The sequence below is a fragment of the Trachypithecus francoisi genome, unplaced genomic scaffold, assembly GCF_009764315.1.
Source record: "Trachypithecus francoisi isolate TF-2019V2 unplaced genomic scaffold, Tfra_2.0 Lachesis_group12, whole genome shotgun sequence".
NCBI lineage: Eukaryota > Metazoa > Chordata > Mammalia > Primates > Cercopithecidae > Trachypithecus > Trachypithecus francoisi.
This window is the reverse complement of record NW_022681457.1, coordinates 41,262,930-41,284,961: the sequence shown is the minus strand read 5'-3', so window position 1 is coordinate 41,284,961 and position 22,032 is coordinate 41,262,930. Positions and strand designations below refer to the sequence as shown.

Here is a 22,032-nt window from a genome sequence, read left to right as displayed (position 1 = left end):
TGATAGTGATTGAACACTGTTCATCTTTTTGATTATTCCAGTGGATATGCAGTGGGATCTCACTGTGATTTGAATTTACTAAATTTGTTGAACATATTGCATATGGTTACCAGTCATCCATATATCTTCTTTTGTGAAGTATTTTCTTAATCTTTGGTTCATTGTATTTTTTGTCTTATTTTTAAATTTTTATACTTCTTTGTTTATTCTAAATATATAAGTACCGAGATATACGTACTGAAAAATTCTCTTCCAGAAAGTAACTTACTATCAGTTTCTTAGTGATGTTTGTTGAAGAGAAAAAAATGTTTAATATATCTATTTTTCTGTCTTTGCTACTTTTCTCTATTGCTTATCTATTCTCTATTTCATTGCTTTATGATCTTCTTTAATACCTTTATTCTACTTATTTTGATTTATTTTTCTTTTCCTAGCTTTCAATATTGAGAATTAAAATCATTGATGTGAAATTTTTCTTTATTTTAATATAAGCATTCAAAGCCACAAACGTCCCCCAAGCTCTGATTATCTTCATCACACAAATTTTGACACTTTTTGCTTTTATTTCTATTCAATGCTGAAATATTTTCTTTTTTTTTTTTTTTTTTTTTTTTGTTGAGACGGAGTCTCGCTCTGTCGCCCAGGCTGGAGTGCAGTGGCCAGATCTCAGCTCACTGCAAGCTCCGCCTCCGGGTTTACGCCATTCTCCTGCCTCAGCCTCCCAAGTAGCTGGGACTACAGGCGCCCGCCACCTCGCCCGGCTAGTTTTTTTTTTTTTTTTTTTAGTAGAGACAGGGTTTCACCATGTTAGCCAGGATGGTCTCGATCTCCTGACCTCGTGATCCGCCCGTCTCGGCCTCCCAAAGTGCTGGGATTACAGGCTTGAGCCACTGCGCCCGGCCTGAAATATTTTCTAATTTCTCTTCTAATTATTTATAAATGTGTTGGTTTATTTTTAACTATTTAGAAATTTTTAGATTTTTTTTATTTGTATTTCCCTTTTATTGTATAAATTACCAACAAAATCCTGACCTGGGAATCAAAAATTTAATATAACCTCAGTTTAACACCATTAAATAAGCTAAACCACAGAGTAATACTGGAATGTTACCCAAATTAATAAAGTAGGCAAATGGCCAAGTATTACATTCCCTATTTCAAAAAAGAGGCATTAAGCATTCATGTCATAAGTTTATTGACAAACATATCTAGTATGCCATGAGTTAGAGTTTGATCTATTTCCAGAGGCTGTATCTCTTAAAATGCTCTTCATATCTGTTAAATGGAAGAAACTGAAACATCCTTATGATTTAAGCAGTTGGTGTCTTACTATAAGGAAGGGTGCAGCAAATGCAGATCCAAAGTACAAACACATCTTAACTAGTAACGCCCACTTGTTTTCCACTGAAAATGGCAAATTCTTCCCAGGGCCCTCCTCATAGTGGCTCCTATGGACCACAGAGGTTGTGAACCTCCGGATGCTGTGGCCCAACATAGCGCTGCTGGAAGCTCTGCGAAAGCCGCAAAGACCGAGGACGGATGAAATGGCGGCACCTCACCAAGACCTTGTTTTCAGGACCTAGATATTTTTAAGTAATTGATTTTATATTTAATTCCTGGGTAATATATTCTGTATGATTTCTATCTTTTTGAATTCATTAAAGCCTTTTACACTTCAAGGAAAAGATATTTTAAGTGGCTTCATCATTACCAAAATCACCATTAATCTCAAACTTTTCTGTGAATATTCTCTTCAGCTTTGTTCCCTAACTGACGTTTTGTTCTTCTCTAATGATGCAGTTGTCTATAGATCCCTCTCAGATGGTGGCTGTTTTCTCTTTCAAATCTCTCAGAACATGTTTTCTGGAGATAGGGTATATTTCTTTCATACTCCATGTTGCGACTTCCAGATCATTTTCCTCATGTATTAAAAAAAGTCTCTGTTTGCAATGTCATTATAGACCAGATCACCCACTGTCTTCTATGTTGTAGCCATCTGTCAATCTCGCAGGTACTAACAAGACTCACTTCCCAAATATTTTAACACCAGGTTGGTTGATAACTCTCTCCAACACTATTCTTTGGTTTCGATGATCGTAGTATTTACATAGATTATTTCTTCATCCGTAGTGCCTTAGATCCCTGTCTCCTTCAACTAACTTGCTCTCTACACAATTTCAGTCCCCTCAGTCCCACAGTCATCCTGTTACCTTATTATTGTCAAGAGTGGCACCCCTCCACAGTACAATTTCAAACATCCTGCACTGTGCCATCTTCTAGACTCTTTTGTGTTTATTTCCGGTTATTTCAAGTCCAACAATGCTCCACTCCCATGTATACCTTAAATTGCTTGATTCTACCATACTTTCACCATTTCTCATACCATTTATGTCCTCTTTTCTTCTTATGTAAGTCACATTTCATAAACGTCATTATTACTGTACCTTGCTTTTAACCTCACCTCTTTTTACTTTATCTACTGTTTTAATACATTCCCTTGATAAAACAACCCTTATTACATCTGACTGTAGTTCTTTATGTCTGTACTTGTGCAGCCAGCTGAGGTTGGAAGGAGAAAACACACAGTAGACAAACTTTAAATTGATGATCACTTAACACATGTAGACCCTCAGTACTACTTGTGAATCACACTGTATTTTCCTTACAGCTCCTCTCTTCTGTTGTCCTAAAAAAACTATTTTATACTTATCTTTCTCCCCTCAGATCTCTAACGTCTTTCTTTATCCTCACTCTCAGCTGACTATCTTCCTTCCTACTTCATAAGTAAAAGAACAAATGTGGATGTGTTGGTTAACTCTCACAGTACTTTTTTTTCCTTTTGTGGTGAATCCAGACAGATAGTGTCAGAAGTCTTACGGCACTTTGAATGTCAGGACCCACATACTACAACTTTTAGTATGTTATTATGACTGATCCTTCTGTGTTGTTAGTTAAGGCCAGTGCCTCTACTGTATACCAGCTCTGAGACCATTTCTACTGGAAAACATTGTTCCAGCAACTATTCTCTCTTCCTCTCCTGCTTCATCGCCTTTCTCCTCTATTCTTCATCAATGTAACTAACACACAGTCAGTGCACCCCAAACTATGCCATGGATCTTCCTTTCAAACCCAGCTGTACTCATAGCCTTCTCCAATTCGGTTAATGAAAGCTCTATTCCTTTGATTTCTTAGTTTCAAATCATGGCGTCGTCCTTGGTGCTTCTCATTTTTGGCCAATTCTACCTTCAAAATCTATCCAGAATATGATAACTTATCTGAGCAACCACTGCTATCATCTAATATAGTCTATCATCATTTCTCATGTGCCTTATGGCAATACCCTTCTGGTTGATCTCCTGCTTCTACTATTGACCTCTTTCAGACTATTCTTAACTTAGCATCCAGAGTGATCCCCATTAAACATTAGACAGATAAAGTCACTTTTTCCTAAAACCATCTAATGTGTCCCTATGTCATTCAGCATGTAAGACAAAGCTCTTCCTATATGATGTATTGTCATATCCTAGACATTCTAGGTAACTCCCACAAAAATTGTCACCCATGTGACCTCACTACTCTCTCTTGTAGCTTTCTTCTTGTTCCTGAAACATATTAGGAATACTCCTAATCAATAACTTTGTGTTTATTTTTTCCTTTCCCTAGAAAGGTCTACCCCTGGATATATTGCATAGCTAACCCCCTTGTTCTCTCAGGTCTTTACTCAAATTTTACCTTCGGTGGCAGATTGAATACATACCACCCACCTCCAAAATATGTTGGCAACATCCTAATCACTAGAACCTATGATCATTTTACCTTATTTGGCAATAAAATTTTTGTAGATGCGATTAAGTTAAAGATCTTGAGATGGGATTTTATTCTGGATTATCCAGTCAAGCCCAAATTACTCACAGGGGTTCTTATAAGAAGGAGCCAGGAGGGTCACAGTGAGTAGTAGAAGATGAGCCAGTGAAAGCAACAAGGTAGAATGACTTGAGGAAGAAACCATAAGCCCAGCAGGCAACTTCTAGAAGCTGGAAAAGACAAACTAATTCTCCTAAGATGGAACACAGTCCTGCCAACACATTGATTTTAGACTTTTCCCCCTAGAACAATATTCATACATTTATATTGTCTTAAGCCACTAAGTTTGTGCTCATTTGTTATAAATCAACAGAAAACCAATACATCTTCTCAATGAAGTCTACACTGACCGTCTTGTTTAAATTTAGTCCTCCTATTTATTTTTATTCTTACCCTTATCCTATATGCCTCATACTGTACATCATCCAGCTGATTTTATTTAAGTGCTACTATGTTGTCAATTCCTTCCACTGAAATATGGGTTCCATAAGTGCAGAATTTGGGGCCTGCTTTTTGTTCAATGCCCTATTTGTAGTACCTAGAACATGCCAGGGGCACATTAAGTGTTCAATAAATATTTGCTAAAAATGAGTAAATAAATAAGCTTAGGCTTTTGTTTCTCTTTTGTTTCTCAGTGATTTTTATGCACTCTACAATAGTGCTCATGAATCTTCTGGCATAGTATAATGTGCTCTAAAAGCAAATGTCAGTGTGTGTGTGTGTATGCACAATATAGTAGCATATTTATATGTAACTGGAAATGGTAGGATACATGCATAGGATCATATTGTGATCTTAATGTGTAATCTATAGGATGACATGACCAGACCAAGCATTTCCCATCTCATGGTTGCTTATTTCTGCATTGGAAATGAATAAAGTCGTCCATGATGTTTTTAATTAAAACAACATAAACAACAGAAAAGCAGTGTCAACAATTAGGGATAGATGGCATTGCCTTTTATTTTAATATATTACTTCTTAGAAAGGGTGAACAATATAGTAAAGAAAATCCAATGCCTCTTTCAGTTTCCATATATATTCATTACTCTTAGCACACAACCATAGCATTTCCCACTAGCACATAGCCTCAAATACGCTATAACTATTACAAAAGAATGTATCACCTCTTAAGCATCATAGTAGAATGTCAATGTTAGATTTTGACCTTAAGAGAAACTTAAAATGATATACTCTAATTTCCTTTATGTCTATAGAACGTCAGGTTAGAGGAGCAAAACAGTCTTTGAAATAAAGCAGACACCATACATAAAAGCTGACTGTATTTTAAGTTTTAGTTTTTACAAAGAAAATACAAAGGAAGTTAACTATAACTGTGTATTATTTCCATATAAAGAAGTCCTTAAAAATCATGCTATTCAAGCTTAATAAACTGGAATCCTCAATTAGCTTGTTGCTTATGCAGTGTCTGTAGCATATCCAAGCTCGTTATGCCATGCCACAGGGAGTACATCATTCTGACAAAGATATTTCCTTAGTGATATTTTTATTTATGGCCTATAATGCAGGAATCGATTGGGGGAAATGTTCTGTCTTATTACAGAAATAGAGATTTTTACAATTGTTTTTCATTTTCCCCTCTAGGGTTGACTTGGCAGTGTAAATTTATATTTAAAGTATATTGATAATTCTCAGAAAGTATATTTAATCCTATTAATTGAGGTCTCCAAGAGGACTCAGTGAGGTTAAAATAAAAAGCTACTGTGAATCTCTAGTATTTCTGGTATTGCTGACTGTTTTTAATGTCAGTGGACAAAAGAAAAATACTGTTTCCTTGTTATAATTTCACAGAGCAGGTGTGACATTGAGTCACGGAGAGGGAAAAAGGTAGACCCTTGACACAATTTGGCCCCAAGGGTTTATATATCACACCAGCAGTAGAAGAAAGCTCTCCTGCTGATAAAAAAATTGCTTATCATTGACAGAGCCATATTCAGGGTGAGGGGGGAAAAGAAGAAGAAGAATATGCATTTCTTAAACTTTTCATGGGAGAAGTCCATATGTGTTCATTAAAATTAGCTTATGCAAATGTACCAGAGGACATGTGGAACCAAACACCCATATACAGTCCAGGCATATTCCTTTATCATATAGCTAGCTCTCCGCACAAGCTACTCCACTTGAAATGTGCAAAGTCAGCATATACAAAAATGCTTTTAAGTATTATTAATAACAACACCACATATATAAATGTCAACTTTGACCAAGTAACTCAAGTCATGTTATAGAGAATCCTTCTTTAAGTAACTAGCTTCACTATGGAGGTAAGGAAACTGATGAACAAAGTAAATTAATTACTTATCCAAGGTCTATTTCATAAGCCAGGAACAGAGCCAGTACTAGATCTTATCCATGAGAACAGTTCAACTCCCTCTTTTAAAGCTGGCATATTACACTGAAGGTAACATCATAGGAGTATCTAATAAAGACTTTAAGCTATTATAGTAGAGGGGCTTCAGACAAAATTCGAATTGATTGAAACTTTCCTCCGAAACTTGAATCAAAGCAAACCCTATCTTTTTTTTTTCTGTACCTCTTCTCTTGTAGTGAAGGATCCAAAGATAGCACACAAATGGATGTTTCTCTGATACCTGTGGCTTATCAGTAAGAATAGAAGTAATGGAAATCTCATGGGAAAGCCTGCTCTTAAAAGATTTCCAATCCAATTTTTGAGCTCAAAAGGCTTGAATTAGTTTCAGATTAACATCCAAGTCTTTCAAAGGACATCTCCCAGAATTCAGTTGTCAGGAGGACATTGGACACTGGAATTTAGGTTCGATTTTTTGTGTCAAGAAGAGAGAAACTGGCAAATATTTAAGTTTTCTTTCTTTTTTTTTTCACTTATGCTTCTTTTTAAAAAAAAAAAATAAATCTTTTTATCTCTTTTCTACATGTAGTTTGTTTTCTCATTTAAACTTTCATTACCTTCTTATAAAATAATTACCCACATTCATTCATGTATACACATACAACTGTATGTATGCCATGCAATGTGTCTTAATGTTTGGCTAAGGCAGTAGTAACTCAACAGAACATCTTACCTTCCTTTATGTGTGATATTCCATGGCTACTAAACCTAGAAGAATTAGAGTTCAAAGATGTTCAGTTTCAGTGTCCTTCATATGAATTTCAGTGGAGGGAATCCCATTCCATACATAGTGCTCCTAATCAGTGTCACTTCCATCCTTTTTCCTGTCTCTGATCCTCAAGTTTTCCTCATTGCAGACGTAGTTGGGTTGACTGCCAAACTTTTTTTCAAATTTTTTCTTTGAGTCAGTTGATACTGATGTATAATCTCTATAAGACAAGCAAGTGGTAAGGCTATTACAGAGAGATATTCATCTCAGTCTTCCCATGATAACTTGAAGCAAGAAGATTTATAATACAGAGAGGAAGCCTTTGGGGGATGCACACATTACCAATTTAACCAAATATACTGATGTTTATTAATTAGAGAGAAAAATCTAGTCTTTTCAAAGAGGCCACAGAAGGATACTATTAAGAATTCCATTTCAAGGTACTTTCAGCAAACTATTCTTCTGTGTCCTCTTCCAAATCTTCCTTTTGAGGACAGTTCTCCTGCTGAGGTCTGGTACCTGCAGAGGGTGAGCACTACCTTGAAGTTTCACACTGTATCCCTGAGTGCTTTGTCAAATTCTAAAGAAGAAAGAACTTCACATCTCACATTACAAATTGGGGCAAATGCTAATATCCTCTTATGTACACATGTTTATTTTTATAAAACTAATATCTAATTTGTTTTAATTAAAATCAAGCACATTAGAAGGAAAACTATCAAACAGGAAGAACACCTATACCAAAACCCCATCAGTACGTCACCATCATCAAAGACCAGAGGCAGATAAAACCACAAAGATGGGGAAGAAGCAGGGCAGAAAAGCTGGAAATTCAAAAAATAAGAGCACATCTCCCCCTGCAAAGGAGCGCAGCTCATCGCCAGCAACGGATCAAAGCTGGTCAGAGAATGACTTTGATGAGATGAGGGAAGAAGGCTTCAGTCCATCAAACTTCTCAGAGCTAAAGGAGGAATTACGTACCCAGCGCAAAGAAACTAAAATTCTTGAAAAAAGAGTGGAAGAATTGATAGCTAGAATAATTAATGCAGAGAAGGTCATAAATGAAATGACAGAGATGAAAACCATGACACGAGAAATACGTGACAAATGCACAAGCTTCAGTAACCGACTCGATCAACTGGAAGAAAGAGTATCAGCGATTGAGGATCAAATGAATGAAATGAAGCAAGAAGAGAAAACAAAAGAAAAAAGAAGAAAAAGAAATGAACAAAGCCTGCAAGAAGTAGGGATTATGTAAAAAGACCAATCTACATCTGATGGGGTGCCTGAAAGTGAGGAGGAAAATGGAACCAAGTTGGAAAACACTCTTCAGGATATCATCCAGGAGAACTTCCCCAACCTAGTAGGGCAGGCCAACATTCAAATTCAGGAAATACAGAGAACATCACAAAGATACTCCTCGAGAAGAGCAACTCCAAGACACATAATTGCCAGATTCACCAAAGTTGAAATGAAGGAAAAAATCTTAAGGGCAGCCAGAGAGAAAGGTCAGGTTACCCACAAAGGGAAGCCCATCAGACTAACAGCAGACCTCTCGGCAGAAACTCTACAAGCCAGAAGAGAGTGGTGGCCAATATTCAACATTCTTAAAGAAAAGAATTTTAAACCCAGAATTTCATGTCCAGCCAAACTAAGTTTCATAAGTGAAGGAGAACTAAAATCCTTTACAGATAAGCAAATGCTTAGAGATTTTGTCACCACCAGGCCTGCCTTACAAGAGATCCTGAAGGAAGCCTTAAACATGGAAAGGAGCAAGCGGTACCAGCCATTGCAAAAACATGCCAAAATGTAAAGACCATCGAGGCTAGGAAGAAACTGCATCAACTAACGAGCAAAATAACCAGTTAATATCATAATGGCAGGATCAAGTTCACACATAACAATATTAACCTTAAATGTTAATGGACTAAATGCTCCAATTAAAAGACACAGACTGGCAAACTGGATAAAGAGTCAAGACCCATCAGTCTGCTGTATTCAGGAGACCCATCTCACATGCAGAGACATACATAGGCTCAAAATAAAGGGATGGAGGAAGATCTACCAAGCAAATGGAGAACAAAAAAAAAGCAGGGGTTGCAATCCTAGTCTCTGATAAAATAGACTTTAAACCATCAAAGATCAAAAGAGACAAAGAAGGCCATTACATAATGGTAAAGGGATCAATTCAACAGGAAGAGCTAACTCTCCTAAATATATATGCACCCAATACAGGAGCACCCAATTCATAAAGCAAGTCCTTAGAGACTTACAAAGAGACTTAGACTCCCATACAATAATAATGGGAGACTTCAACACTCCACTGTCAACATTAGACAGATCAATGAGACAGAAAGTTAACAAGGATATCCAGGAATTGAACTCATCTCTGCACCAAGCGGACCTAATAGACATCTATAGAACTCTCCACCCCAAATCAACAGAATATACATTCTTCTCAGCACCACATCACACTTATTCCAAAATTGACCACATAATTGGACGTAAAGCACTCCTCAGCAAATGTAAAAGAACAGAAATTATAACAAACTGTCTCTCAGACCACAGTGCAATTAAACTAGAACTCAGGACTAAGAAACTCAATCAAAACCGCTCAACTACATGGAAGCTGAACAACCTGCTCCTGAATGACTTCTGGGTACATAACGAAATGAAGGCAGAAATAAAGATGTTCTTTGAAACCAATGAGAAAAAAGATACAACATACCAGAATCTCTGGGACACATTTAAAGCAGTGTGTAGAGGGAAATTTATAGCACTAAATGCTCACAAGAGAAAGCTGGAAAGATCTAAAATTGACACTCTAACATCACAATTAAAATAGCTGGAGAAGCAAGGGCAAACACATTCAAAAGCTAGCAGAAGGCAAGAAAATAAGATCAGAGCAGAACTGAAGGAGATAGAGACACAAAAAACCCTCCAGAAAATCAATGAATCCAGGAGTTGGTTTTTTGAAAAGATCAACAAAATTGACAGACCGCTAGCAAGACTAGTAAAGAAGAAAAGAGAGAAGAATCAAATAGACGTGATAAAAAAATGATAAAGGGGATATCACCACCGACACCACAGAAATACAAACTACCATCAGAGAATACTATAAACACCTCTACGCAAATCAACTAGAAAATCTAGAAGAAATTGATAATTTCCTGGACACTTACACTCTTCCAAGACTAAACCAGGAAGAAGTTGAATCCCTGAATAGACCAATGGCAGGCTCTGAAATTGAGGCAATAATTAATAGCCTACCCACCAAAAAAAGTCCAGGACCAGATGGATTCACAGCTGAATTCTACCAGAGGTACAAGGAGGAGCTGGTACCATTCCTTCTGAAACTATTCCAATCAATAGAAAAAGAGGGAATCCTCCCTAACTCATTTTATGAGGCCAACATCATCCTGATACCAAAGCCTGGCAGAGACACAAAAAAAACAGAATTTTAGACCAATATCCTGATGAACATTGATGCAAAAATCCTCAATAAAATACTGGCAAAACGGATTCAGCAGCACATCAAAAAGCTTATCCACCATGATCAAGTGGGCTTCATCCCTGGGATGCAAGGCTGGTTCAACATTCACAAATCAATAAACGTAATCCAGCATATAAACAGAACCAAAGACAAGAACCACATGATTATCTCAATAGACGCAGAAAAGGCTTTTGACAAAATTCAACAGCCCTTCATGCTAAAAACACTCAATAAATTCGGTATTGATGGAACGTACCTCAAAATAATAAGAGCAATTTATGACAAACCCACAGCCAATATCATACTGAATGGGCAAAAACTGGAAAAATTCCCTTTGAAAATTGGTGCAAGACAGGGATGCCCTCTCTCACCACTCCTATTCAACATAGTGTTGGATGTTCTGGCTAGGGCAATCAGGCAAGAGAAAGAAATCAAGGGTATCCAGTTAGGAAAAGAAGAAGTCAAATTTTCCCTGTTTGCAGATGACATGATTGTATATTTAGAAAACCCCATTGTCTCAGCCCAAAATCTCCTTAAGCTGATAAGCAACTTCAGCAAAGTCTCAGGATACAAAATTAATGTGCAGAAATCACAAACATTCTTATACACCAGTAACAGACAAACAGAGAGCCAAATCATGAATGAACTTCCATTCACAATTGCTCCAAAGAGAATAAAATACATAGGAATCCAACTTACAAGGGATGTGAAGGACCTCTTCAAGGAGAACTACAAACCACTGCTCAGTGAAATCAAAGAGGACACAAACAAATGGAAGAACATACCATGCTCATGGATAGGAAGAATCAATATCGTGAAAATTGCCATACTGCCCAAGGTTATTTATAGATTCAATGCCATCCCCATCAAACTACCAATGAGTTTCTTCATAGAATTGGAAAAAACGGCTTTAAGGTTCATATGGAACCAAAAAAGAGCCCACATTGCCAAGACAATCCTAAGTCAAAGGACAAAGCTGGAGGCGTCACGCTACCTGACTTCAAACTATACTACAAGGCTACAGTAACCAAAACAGCATGGTACTGGTACCAAAACAGAGATATAGACCAATGGAACAGAACAGAGTCCTCAGAAATAATACCACACATCTACAGCCATCTGATCTTTGACAAACCTGAGAGGAACAAGAAATGGGGAAAGGATTCCCTATTTAATAAATGGTGCTGGGAAAACTGGCTAGCCATAAGTAGAAAGCTGAAACTGGATCCTTTCCTTACTCCTTATATGAAAATTAATTCAAGATGGATTAGGGACTTAAATGTTAGACCTAATACCATTAAAACCCTGGAAGAAAACCTAGGTAGTACCATTCAGGACATAGGCATGGGCAAGGACTTCATGTCTAAAACACCAAAAGCAACGGCAACTAAAGCCAAAATTGACAAATGGGATCTAATTAAACTAAAGAGCTTCTGTGCAGCAAAAGAAACTACCATCAGAGTGAACAGGCAACCTACAGAATGGGAGAAAATTTTGCAGTCTACTCATCTGACAAAGGGCTAATATCCAGAATCTACAAAGAACTCAAACAAATTTACAAGAAAAAAACAAACAACCCCATCAAAAGTGGGCAAAGGATATGAACAGACATTTCTCAAAAGAAGACATTCATACAGCAACAGACACATGAAAAAATGCTCATCATCACTCGCCATCAGAGAAATGCAAATCAAAACACAATGAGATACCATCTCACACCAGTTAGAATGGCAATCATTAAAAAGTCAAAAACAACAGGTGTTGGAGAGGATGTGGAGAAATAGGAACACTTTTACACTGTTGGTGGGATTGTAACTAGTTCAACCATTATGGAAAACAGTATGGCGATTCCTCAAGGATCTAGAACTAGATGTACCATATGACCCAGCCATCCCACTACTGGGTATATACCCAAAGGATTATAAATTACTCTACTACAAAGACACATGCACACGTATGTTCATTGCGGCACTATTCACAATAGCAAAGACTTGGAATCAACCCAAATGTCCATCTGTGACAGACTGGATGAAGAAAATATGGCACATATACACCATGGAATATTATGCAGCCATAAAAAAGGATGAGTTTGCGTCCTTTGTAGGGACATGGATGCAGCTGGAGACTATCATTCTTAGCAAACTATCACAAGAACAGAAAACCAAACACCGCATGTTCTCACTCATAGGTGGGAAGTGAACAATGACATCACTTGGACTCGGGAAGGGGAACATCACACATCGGGGCCTATCATGGGGAGGGGGGAGGGGGGAGGGGGGAGGGATTGCATTGGGAGTTATACGTGGTATAAATGACGAATTCATGGGTGCTGACGAGTTGATGGGTGCAGCACACCAACATGGCACAAGTATACATATGTAACAAACCTGCACGTTATGCACATGTACCCTAGAAGTTAAAGTATAATAATAAAAAAAATCAAGCACATATTATTTGCCTACAGATTGTACATATTTGAAAGTTGATGGCCACTATATGAGGGAAAAAATAAAAACCCATAAGTTTTCTGCAATGCTGAGTCAAGTGCAGTGCAAACTGAGGCAGGTCCCTGCTGGGTAGTTGCACATGCTTCTACTCTGGATAAGTCTAATGTCAATGTTAGAGGAAATAAAGGGTCACAGTAAGGATACATGTTTCTTTAGCTTATGCCTTTCTCCCTACGTGACTTTAATGTAGCATGTCTTCAACGCTGATACAAACTGCAACTTTACTTATAAGGTCTCCCCACAGAAATGTTTATTTTCCTGAAATTCTGGTTGATAATAAGATAATTATGAAAACCTTTGTTTTACCTCAAGGCATGAAGAGTAAAATTCAGATTGTAAACATACAGTCCAATACAGAGGAAGATCCTATTGTATATAGGTTCACATTTTCTAAAGTAATTGTATGGCACTAACATCCCATAAAACCTCTCCTTATTTCCTCTGAAGGTTAACCAATATTCGTGCCCAATTGTAATGCTAAGTAAAAGCTACAGGGAAGAATTTGCCTCATCTTTCCCTCACAGCTCTCTTATTTTCCAGAATTCTTCTGCTTGTTTTGCTTTTTCTCTTGGTGTTTTTCTTTCTTAAACTTGTCACTCTGCAACAATTGTCTCCTCAAATACAAAGTGTTCCGATTTTAATTCCTGTAGTGGGTTGAATGGGGGTCCTCCTAAAAGATGTTTCCATACCTCAATCCCCAGAATCTGTGAATGTCATCTTAATTGGAAAAAGAGTCTTTGAAGATGCAATCAAGTTAAGGCTCTTGACAGGAGATCATCTTAGACAAACTAGACTAGCCCTAAATCCAATGACAATTGTTCTTATAAGAGGAGAAGACACAGAGACAAAGAGGAGAAAGCCATGGGAAGATACAAGAAGTGATATATGGAGTGATACAATCGCAAATCAGGGAATATCTAGAGCCACCAGAACGTAGAACAAGCAAAGAAGGAGTCTCTCCTAGAGTCTCCAGAGGGAATAAGTCACTGTTGACAAGTTGATTTCAGACTTCTAGTTCCCAGAACTGTGAGATAATTAATTTCTGTTGTTTTAAGCTGCTACATTTGTGGTAATTTACTAAGGCAGTGCGAGGAAATGGAATCAGCCCTTTCTTCTTTACCCATCTAGCCCAATATTCACCTATTTCACACATTATAAAACTTTTTCTGCCTTTCACTATGTTTCTTCTTTGTCATCTCTTCAGATATTTATATACTATGAACAGAACACGACCCCCAAAATATGCTTCTTTGGCGTAAGTATTGTTGAGCTGAAGGCAATTAAGAAGAATCAAGTGCAAGAAAGTGCTTTGCTCTCCCTCTATTTGCCTAAGAATCAAGACACGGATTTACAAAGAGAGAGGGTATCCTGCTCCTGCCACCTTGTTTCTATCAGGGAGAACCAAAGAGAAGTATTCATAATACATCTATGGAGAAAACAGAAATTATAACTAGACTTAGATTCCTTAAACTCAGGGACTCAGTACTGTATTGTCATCCTGAGATCACTCACATCTAGCATAAATACAGACACATGTATTATTTAATAAATATTTTTAATTAATAACTTCTCAAGTTAAGCAAAAATGAAACATCAATCATTTCAACCTCTGAAGTCTTGAGTTGAAAATGTTTCAAACTTAAACTCTACTTAAATTTGCCAAGATATTTTCATCTATCTCCTCATCCTCTTCAAATTCAATGTGTGTCCTCAAACACCTGTGATCCATATGAGTAAATAATAATAATAATAATAATAACAACAACAATAAACAAGTGACAGTAACTCAAGGTCCAGTGGTGCCAGAGTCCAAGTCATGTCATGACACCATATCTAATTGTGTCAGTGTCTAATGAGGGCATGTCAAAATGAATACTTAGTTTCATTTTAAGAAAAATATATTTTAGAATTTTATCAGGGAACCTAAATACTATTTAATATGCTGTTTACATTAAAACATATATTTCTCATCCCAAGAAATGTTTTGCAATGTAATTCCTGGAACACAGAATATTTATGAGATAGAAGCCGTCCTGTCCTATTCTTCATAATCCCAACCCCATGACAGAACATTCCCCGCCAAGATATGCTTCTTCAGCATAAAGATTGTTGAGCTGAAGGCAATTAAGAAAAAGCTAGTGCAAGGAAATGCTCTGCCCTTCCTCTGTTTGCCTAAAAATCAGGATATATATTTATTAATACAAAGAGAGAAGGTATCCTGCTTCCCCAACCCTCTTTCTATCAGGGACAGCAAAGGCTGACCACTGAAGACTTTAGCCCTGAACAGTCCAGAGATGGCAGCAGAGGAATTGACAGTCACCGATTTATGCATTAGCCTTTATCTGCCAGTTATTTGTCTTCCTACAATTGCCACCCCTAGAAACTCAAAGTCGTTGTCCTGTGTCTTGACAATTCTCTAAACATTTACTGTTCTTTGTTGAAAATGCTACATTAACTGGAATGTAAAACCACCTCCTTTACCAGTATTCATTTTCTGGGTATCTCCCATGTGTATATGAAAAAACTGTTGTTTTAAATTTTGTTAATGTCTTTTGTTAAAGAGGTTTATTTCAACCAAGAATTTATGAGGTTTGAGAAAAAATATACTTTTCTCCTCTAAACTAGATATATCCATTTATTGTCATCTCTAAGTAGCAGTGGTGGGAACTTGTAATAATAAAAAAGAATCTTCTATGAATAGCATCATTATCAGCAGCTTTGTGACTACCATCCATCTTCCCTTCTCATTTGCAATGTTATATTGTAAAAGTAATTCCTGTCTTTCTTCTAATCTGAGACAGGGATCTCTGAGACTTCCTGAAAAGTCTCAATACTTGTCCTTAATTTCCTCTGCCTTTGCTTCATGAGTCACCTCATTTTGTTTCATGACCCCGTGTTTTCTATTGAAAGGCAGCAGGTACCTAAGTTCACCTTGATAGTCTCCTTAACATTCACTGCTTTTCTTTATTGCTGTTGTTTAGACTACCCTTCCCTGCTCTATCTTTTGTTCTTTTATCTTATTTTGGTTTCTAAAGCAAGGTAGAATAGTCACCTCTTATCTGCAGTTTCCAGTTCTGCAGTTGCAGTTACCCACAGTCAATCACCATTGCAAAGTATGTGAATACAGTATAGTAAGATCTTTTGAAAGAGAGAGAACCACACTCACATAATTTTTATTAAAGTGTATTGTTATAATTGTTTTAATTTATTATTAATTATTGTTTTTAGTCTCTTCCTGTGCCTAATTTATGAGCTTTATCACAGGTACATATGGGAAAAATGTAGTATATATTATAGGGAATTAAGTACTATCTACAGGTTCAGACATCCACTGGGGGTCTTGGAACTCATCATCAGGGATAAAGGAGGGACTACTGTAGTTGTGTTTTCTTTTTAAAGCCTCCTGCTGTTTAACTTTCTCTTCATCTTATTTCCTTGGCTCCCATTCTCCCTTTCTACAATTCACTGCTACAGCTTCCTGCTGCTCAGATTGTGTTAGTTTTAAAATCTACAGAAGAGTTTTCTTTCTGACATTTACTAGCCAAGTTTCTTACTAGAGTCCTCCTGCCTGTGATTTTGTGTACTCTCTGAATACTCAATAAGTTACAAACTGTAAAAGCCCATTTATTGACAATTTCTAGATAAAAAGAGAGAGCTGAGATGTTGGGAAAACTTGGATGGCAGTAGTTTCCCAGGTTTGAATGGCAATGGGACTCTGATCAAGTCCTGCGTACTAATGTGAGTTGATTTTGCTCATCTAGAAAATGAATAATAATGACTCTTACAGAGATCACATGTGAGGATGCATTAAAAGAATGAGAGTGAAAAATATTTAGAAAAAACAACCAAGATATTCAATATCTTGAAGGCTAGTATCAAAGAGAATGTAGAGAATTTAGGTGATAAATAAAAGGAGATACCTACTGAGTGTTAATGAGATTATTCTGTAGTCCTTATATAATTTTTTTGGTGAATTTTCTCCTTTCTTGTGGCTGGTATTAAAATATGGCAGGTCATCACAGAAATTCACCTGGGTACTTGGTCATTCTTTTGCCTCTCACCATTTGATCAACAACATTTATTACATTTGATGTGCTCTGTGCTTGAAATAGTGTGATGAAACAATGCAAATATAGACAAAATTATATATTATTTCTGCCCTCATAGAGAAAAGGGTAACATGACTGGAGTTGTAACAAAAAAGTGTAAACCTGGGTACAATATTGTGAAAGTTTATTTTATGTGTCAACTTGGTTGGGCCATAGAGCCCAGATATTTTGGCCAGACAGTATTCCAAATGTTTCTGTGCAGGTATCTTTGGATGAGAGTAACATTTAAGCTGGTGGACCTCAAGTAAAGTAAATTGCCCTCCATAATATAAATGAGTCTAGTCTACTTAATGGAAGGCTTGAATAGAACAAAAAGCCTGACTTCCCTTGAGCAAGAAGAAATTTTACTAACAGGCAATCTTCAGACTTGAATTGCACATCAGCTCTCTTTTGAGTCTCCAGCCCACTATGGAGATTTTGGACTTGGCTGCCTTCATAATCACATGAGACAACACCTGAAAATAAATATATTTATGTTTATAATTAAAATATATTTATTAATGTATTATTTATTATAACACAAACATACATGTATCCATATATAACTATATATGTGTGTGTATATATACATATATGTAACTATCTTATTGATTCTGTTTTTGTGGAGAAGCCTAATACAAATTTGAATATTTGGTTGTGGATCAAGAAGAATGTTGGCTATTATAGTATTTCAGGTGTGGGTTCACAATGTCATGTTTTAGTGGAACAGTGCTGGAGGTTGAGGGAAGTGGATTGAAGAGCCAATTAAGAACCAAAATATGCAGGGCTTGGTGTTGCACTGGATATTACAGGCATGACAGAAGGACAAAACAGACTCCTGAATTTCTGACTTGCCCATCTAGATGCATGATAGTGCTGATCACTAACTGGTATCGCCCTGGAAGAGGACTAGTTTGGAAAGAAGGAATAAGTTTGAACAAATTGAGTAATATGTTTTTGATAGATCCAAACATGGTACGTTAGCGTCTCCGTATAAAGTCTAGATAACAATGAAGATTTAGAGTACATGTAAATTTGAGAACCATCTTTTTATAAGTGGTAATTGAAAAAGTGGACATAGATGAAAATACATAATATAGAGAAAAAGAAAGCTAGGACCAAGTCTTGAAAAACTGCAACATTAAATGATAGGATGGAAGACAAGAAATGTATTGACATTTTAAATAAATCTTAAGGTTTTACAGTTTTAAATTTTAATACAACATACCGGGCTAATGTGTTTGAAGGTCTTTGTAAAGTGTCATAGGAGCAAGGCAAGATCTACTTTTTGATTTGATTCTTCTTCCTTCATTCTTCAAGGGAAAAATTGGTCATTTGCATTCTTTTCTTACTTTTTCATTAATCAAGAAACCAGGACAGAGTGTTGTGTAAGTGTCACAACAGTACCTGCATTCAGGTCCTAATTTCTTATTTAAAAATCTTCTTTGCGTAGCATTTCATGAGCATAATGCATGAGCAAGTTAGAGGCTTTTCCACATTTATCAAGAACCTACCCTTGAGCTAATTTAATAGGATGTTTTGAAAGTTATTTTTGTGGTTTCTTATGTAAGTGCTTCAGGAACAAAATCACAAAGCATTCATCCTGCAGCTGAAAATATTAATTTATAAAGTTTGGAGAGTTTTCCAGATATACAAGTTTTGTGAATACATAGGTGTCTTGAAGTTTATCAGACATATTGACTAATATTGGGCTTGAATATTATTGGATTTATGATTTTGTATTGATACATAAAATTACACACAAATAATTGCTATTTGATCTGAACTCAATGCTGACTGATTTATTCAACAAACTATTTATAATCTAAAATGTTCTGGGTACCTTATGAGCCAGTAGCATGCAAATATAATTAAGACACAGTTCCTGTGCCATTAAGAAGCTCACAGTCTGGTGGATATATATATATATGTATATATATATATGTATATGTTTAATGGAATGTGTTGTAATATGCAATAATGATAGTTTATTCTCAGAAAAAATAAGAGGAGATAATCTGTCTTGCAATGGGATAGAGCCAAGAGTGAGGGAATTTTTAAAGGATTAGAAAATATTAACCACACCGAGGGGGAATGATAGAAACTGCATTCCAGGCAGAATAGGCAGCATGATCAAAAGCACAAAGGCATGACATATTTTGGTTCTTATCAAGATTGCAGTTGCATAAAATGAAGGCAAAAAATGGAAAGATATAAATGGTAAAATCCACATTATGAAGTCAATTAAATGGCAGACTAGGGAATTGGTAATTATCCTGATGGCAACAAACAGCTGCAGGATCGGCTTAAGTAGAAAAGTTATAATAATTGGATTTCCATAGTAGAAAATATTGATATTTATGAATCTAAGTCAACACAACTGCTCACATGTGGTATTCATATTTCAATCCTTTTCCATTGCTAGTTTTGTGGGTTTGTTTGGTTTTGTTTTGTCTTGTCTTTTTTTTTGAGACATAGTTTCCCTCTGTAGGCCAGGCTGGAGTGCAATGGTGCAATCTTGGCAAACTTCAACCTCTGCCTCCTGGGCTCAAGCGATTCTCGTGCCTCAGCCTACCAAGTAGTTGGGATTACAGTCATGCACCACCATGCCCGGCTAATTTTTGTATTTTTAGTAGAAACGGAGTTTTGCCATGTTGGCCAGGCTGATGTCAAGCTCCTGGCCTCAAGTGATCACCTGTCTTGGCCTCAAAAAGTGCTGGGATTATAGGAGTGAGCCACCACGCCCGGCCTGTTGTTTTTAAATTCATGATTATTAAGGGAATATAATGCATTATTTTGCTGTTCACCAAAAATCCTACTCTGTGGTTCATGGGAATAGTTATGTGACTTTCTTTGGTTAAAAAAAAAAGAAAAAAGAAAAAGAAAAAGAGAAGAAATAAAGTACTTCCAGATACAGAACGTAAATTTTAAGAATTAATATGTGGCATACCTAATCTCATTCTCCTTTACCATAAATGGCAATGTGATGGTAAATTACTAAAGTGTTTGGACTGTTTGTTACTGACTGCAGCAATCTAGGAAATCCTCACTGAGGTAGGAGGTTATGTCATTGTGGTGATGCTTCCTTTCAGACCGGGAATTTTTTAGTAGCTTACTTGGTCTCACTAATCAGACAGCAATATAGTCTATGTTATGTTGTTTCTGCCAAATAAGCTAAATGATAGAGAGCAGCAATTAAAGACAAATGAGATTTTTACCATCAGCTACATTGTTATTCATGATGACTAGAAATTGATTTGTGTTCTGTTTTTCTACAGAACGCTTGAATACAATGGAATATATTTATTCATTTACAGTCAATTCTCTTTATTCAATGTAGGTATGTTTATAAATACACCACAAGCACTGAATGAGTGAGTACGGAACTATGGCTCTAAGGAGCACTAGAGAATTAGATGCCTGGAAGACAATTGTCACAACACTTCATCAACAAAAACACTGTTTGAGCTGTATGGGTCATTCACTAATATTAAACAAGCCAGTCTCATCAGCATTGAAAACCCACTCTTCCACAGAATACTTTTCCTACATAACAGTATTTTCTAAATTCCTTTTCAGCCCCCTGATCCGTGGAACCTACGTTACCCATACTTTCAGTATTTTTCATACCATAGCACCTTTTGAAACATGAGAGCCAGTTGGCACTACCAGAGAAAGGTTTAGTATTTTCCTGATACTGGATAACATGATCATAAATTTATTTGGCTTTTAGCATCATAATGCTACCCACTGTGTTTTTCTTTTTAATCAGTTGAATTGAAAAATTAAGCTTTTTAAATCTTTACCATAGCTTCATCACATATTGTAGAAGTTACTTTAGCATTTTCTGGAGCATTCTCATGTACAGATTGGTAAATTTCTTCTTCCTTTTTATGGATGCACTATATTGCTGATTCATTAACATTGAACTCATGGCCAACAGCACTATAACTCATGTCTGAATAAAACTTACCTAAACCAAATTCTCCCCATGTGGCACAGAACTGCCTTCCTGCATTTAGCAACATTAGACAGCACTTCAGCACTATGCTTGGAGGCTATTTAAACAGCAAACATCACCTAAAAAAATCACAAAAATACAAACAATGTGCCATTACGTAGGCCTCAAAACGAACACTTGTTTGCCATATGACCAAGACCTGAAACAATAGGGCAGATTCACTTTGTTCAACCTCAGCGAGGAACACGCCCAAGAGCCTCAAATTTTTGACTATTCTGTATATGTCTGCAAATGACCCAAAAGCCCACAAGCATTAATTTTGGGTCTGCAAAGACATTTTAACCAGTAGGCAAAATTACAAATTCAGAATACAGAACCTGTGAATAGTGAGAATTTTTGTTTCTTTATTAAATATATTGACTTGCCTTTTTTGAACAAGACCAAATCAATACTATGGAAGTACTGTGGAAAATAGAGGCACAACCTAATGAAGGTCTGGCCACCTAAATTCTAAAGCTCACATTTAATACAAAGGGAAAAAATCATGACGTCAAATTAGGTTTATTAAATTAGGCTAATGTTTATTAGCTACCAAGTAATTAGAAATAACTAGATGTAGTTCCGTTGGTGTTTAATAAAATAAATGCATTAACTATAGCATACTTTCCAAGCAGAATCAGCGTCACAAACTCTCATTGCATATAGAAAAAGCATCCAATCCACTAACAAAGATTCATTGAAGTTTGGCAACAACCAAATATACATAGGGTAAATTATATAATTAATATATTACATGTATGGTGTGAGAAACTAAGTTAAATTTGTGGCTGTGCATCTGATCCTAGCATTTGCCTGAGAAATGGAGAAAGTTAACCAAAGAAGTCTCTTTTTAATATTGCTTACAGAAAGGATTGTGGGGAGTTATTTCAGGTCCAAAAGATAGCAAGCACAAAATTAAAGCAAAAGTATGGGACCACGATGGAATTAAGACGAATGGATTGCACTAAACAGGTGTTTCCTT

At 36.5% G+C, this 22,032-nt stretch overlaps 1 protein-coding gene across 1 annotated transcript; it reads right to left on the bottom strand.

Moving 5' to 3' along the window:
- Positions 1 to 1,171: 1,171 nt before the first annotated feature.
- On the bottom strand, positions 1,172 to 1,577 carry LOC117093839 (cytochrome c oxidase subunit 7C, mitochondrial-like). The gene has a single exon (XM_033229306.1). It carries the CDS (start codon positions 1,493 to 1,495, stop codon positions 1,304 to 1,306), a length of 192 nt encoding a protein of 63 aa, XP_033085197.1. The 5' UTR covers positions 1,496 to 1,577; the 3' UTR covers positions 1,172 to 1,303.
- Between the last annotated feature and the right edge of the window lie 20,455 nt (positions 1,578 to 22,032).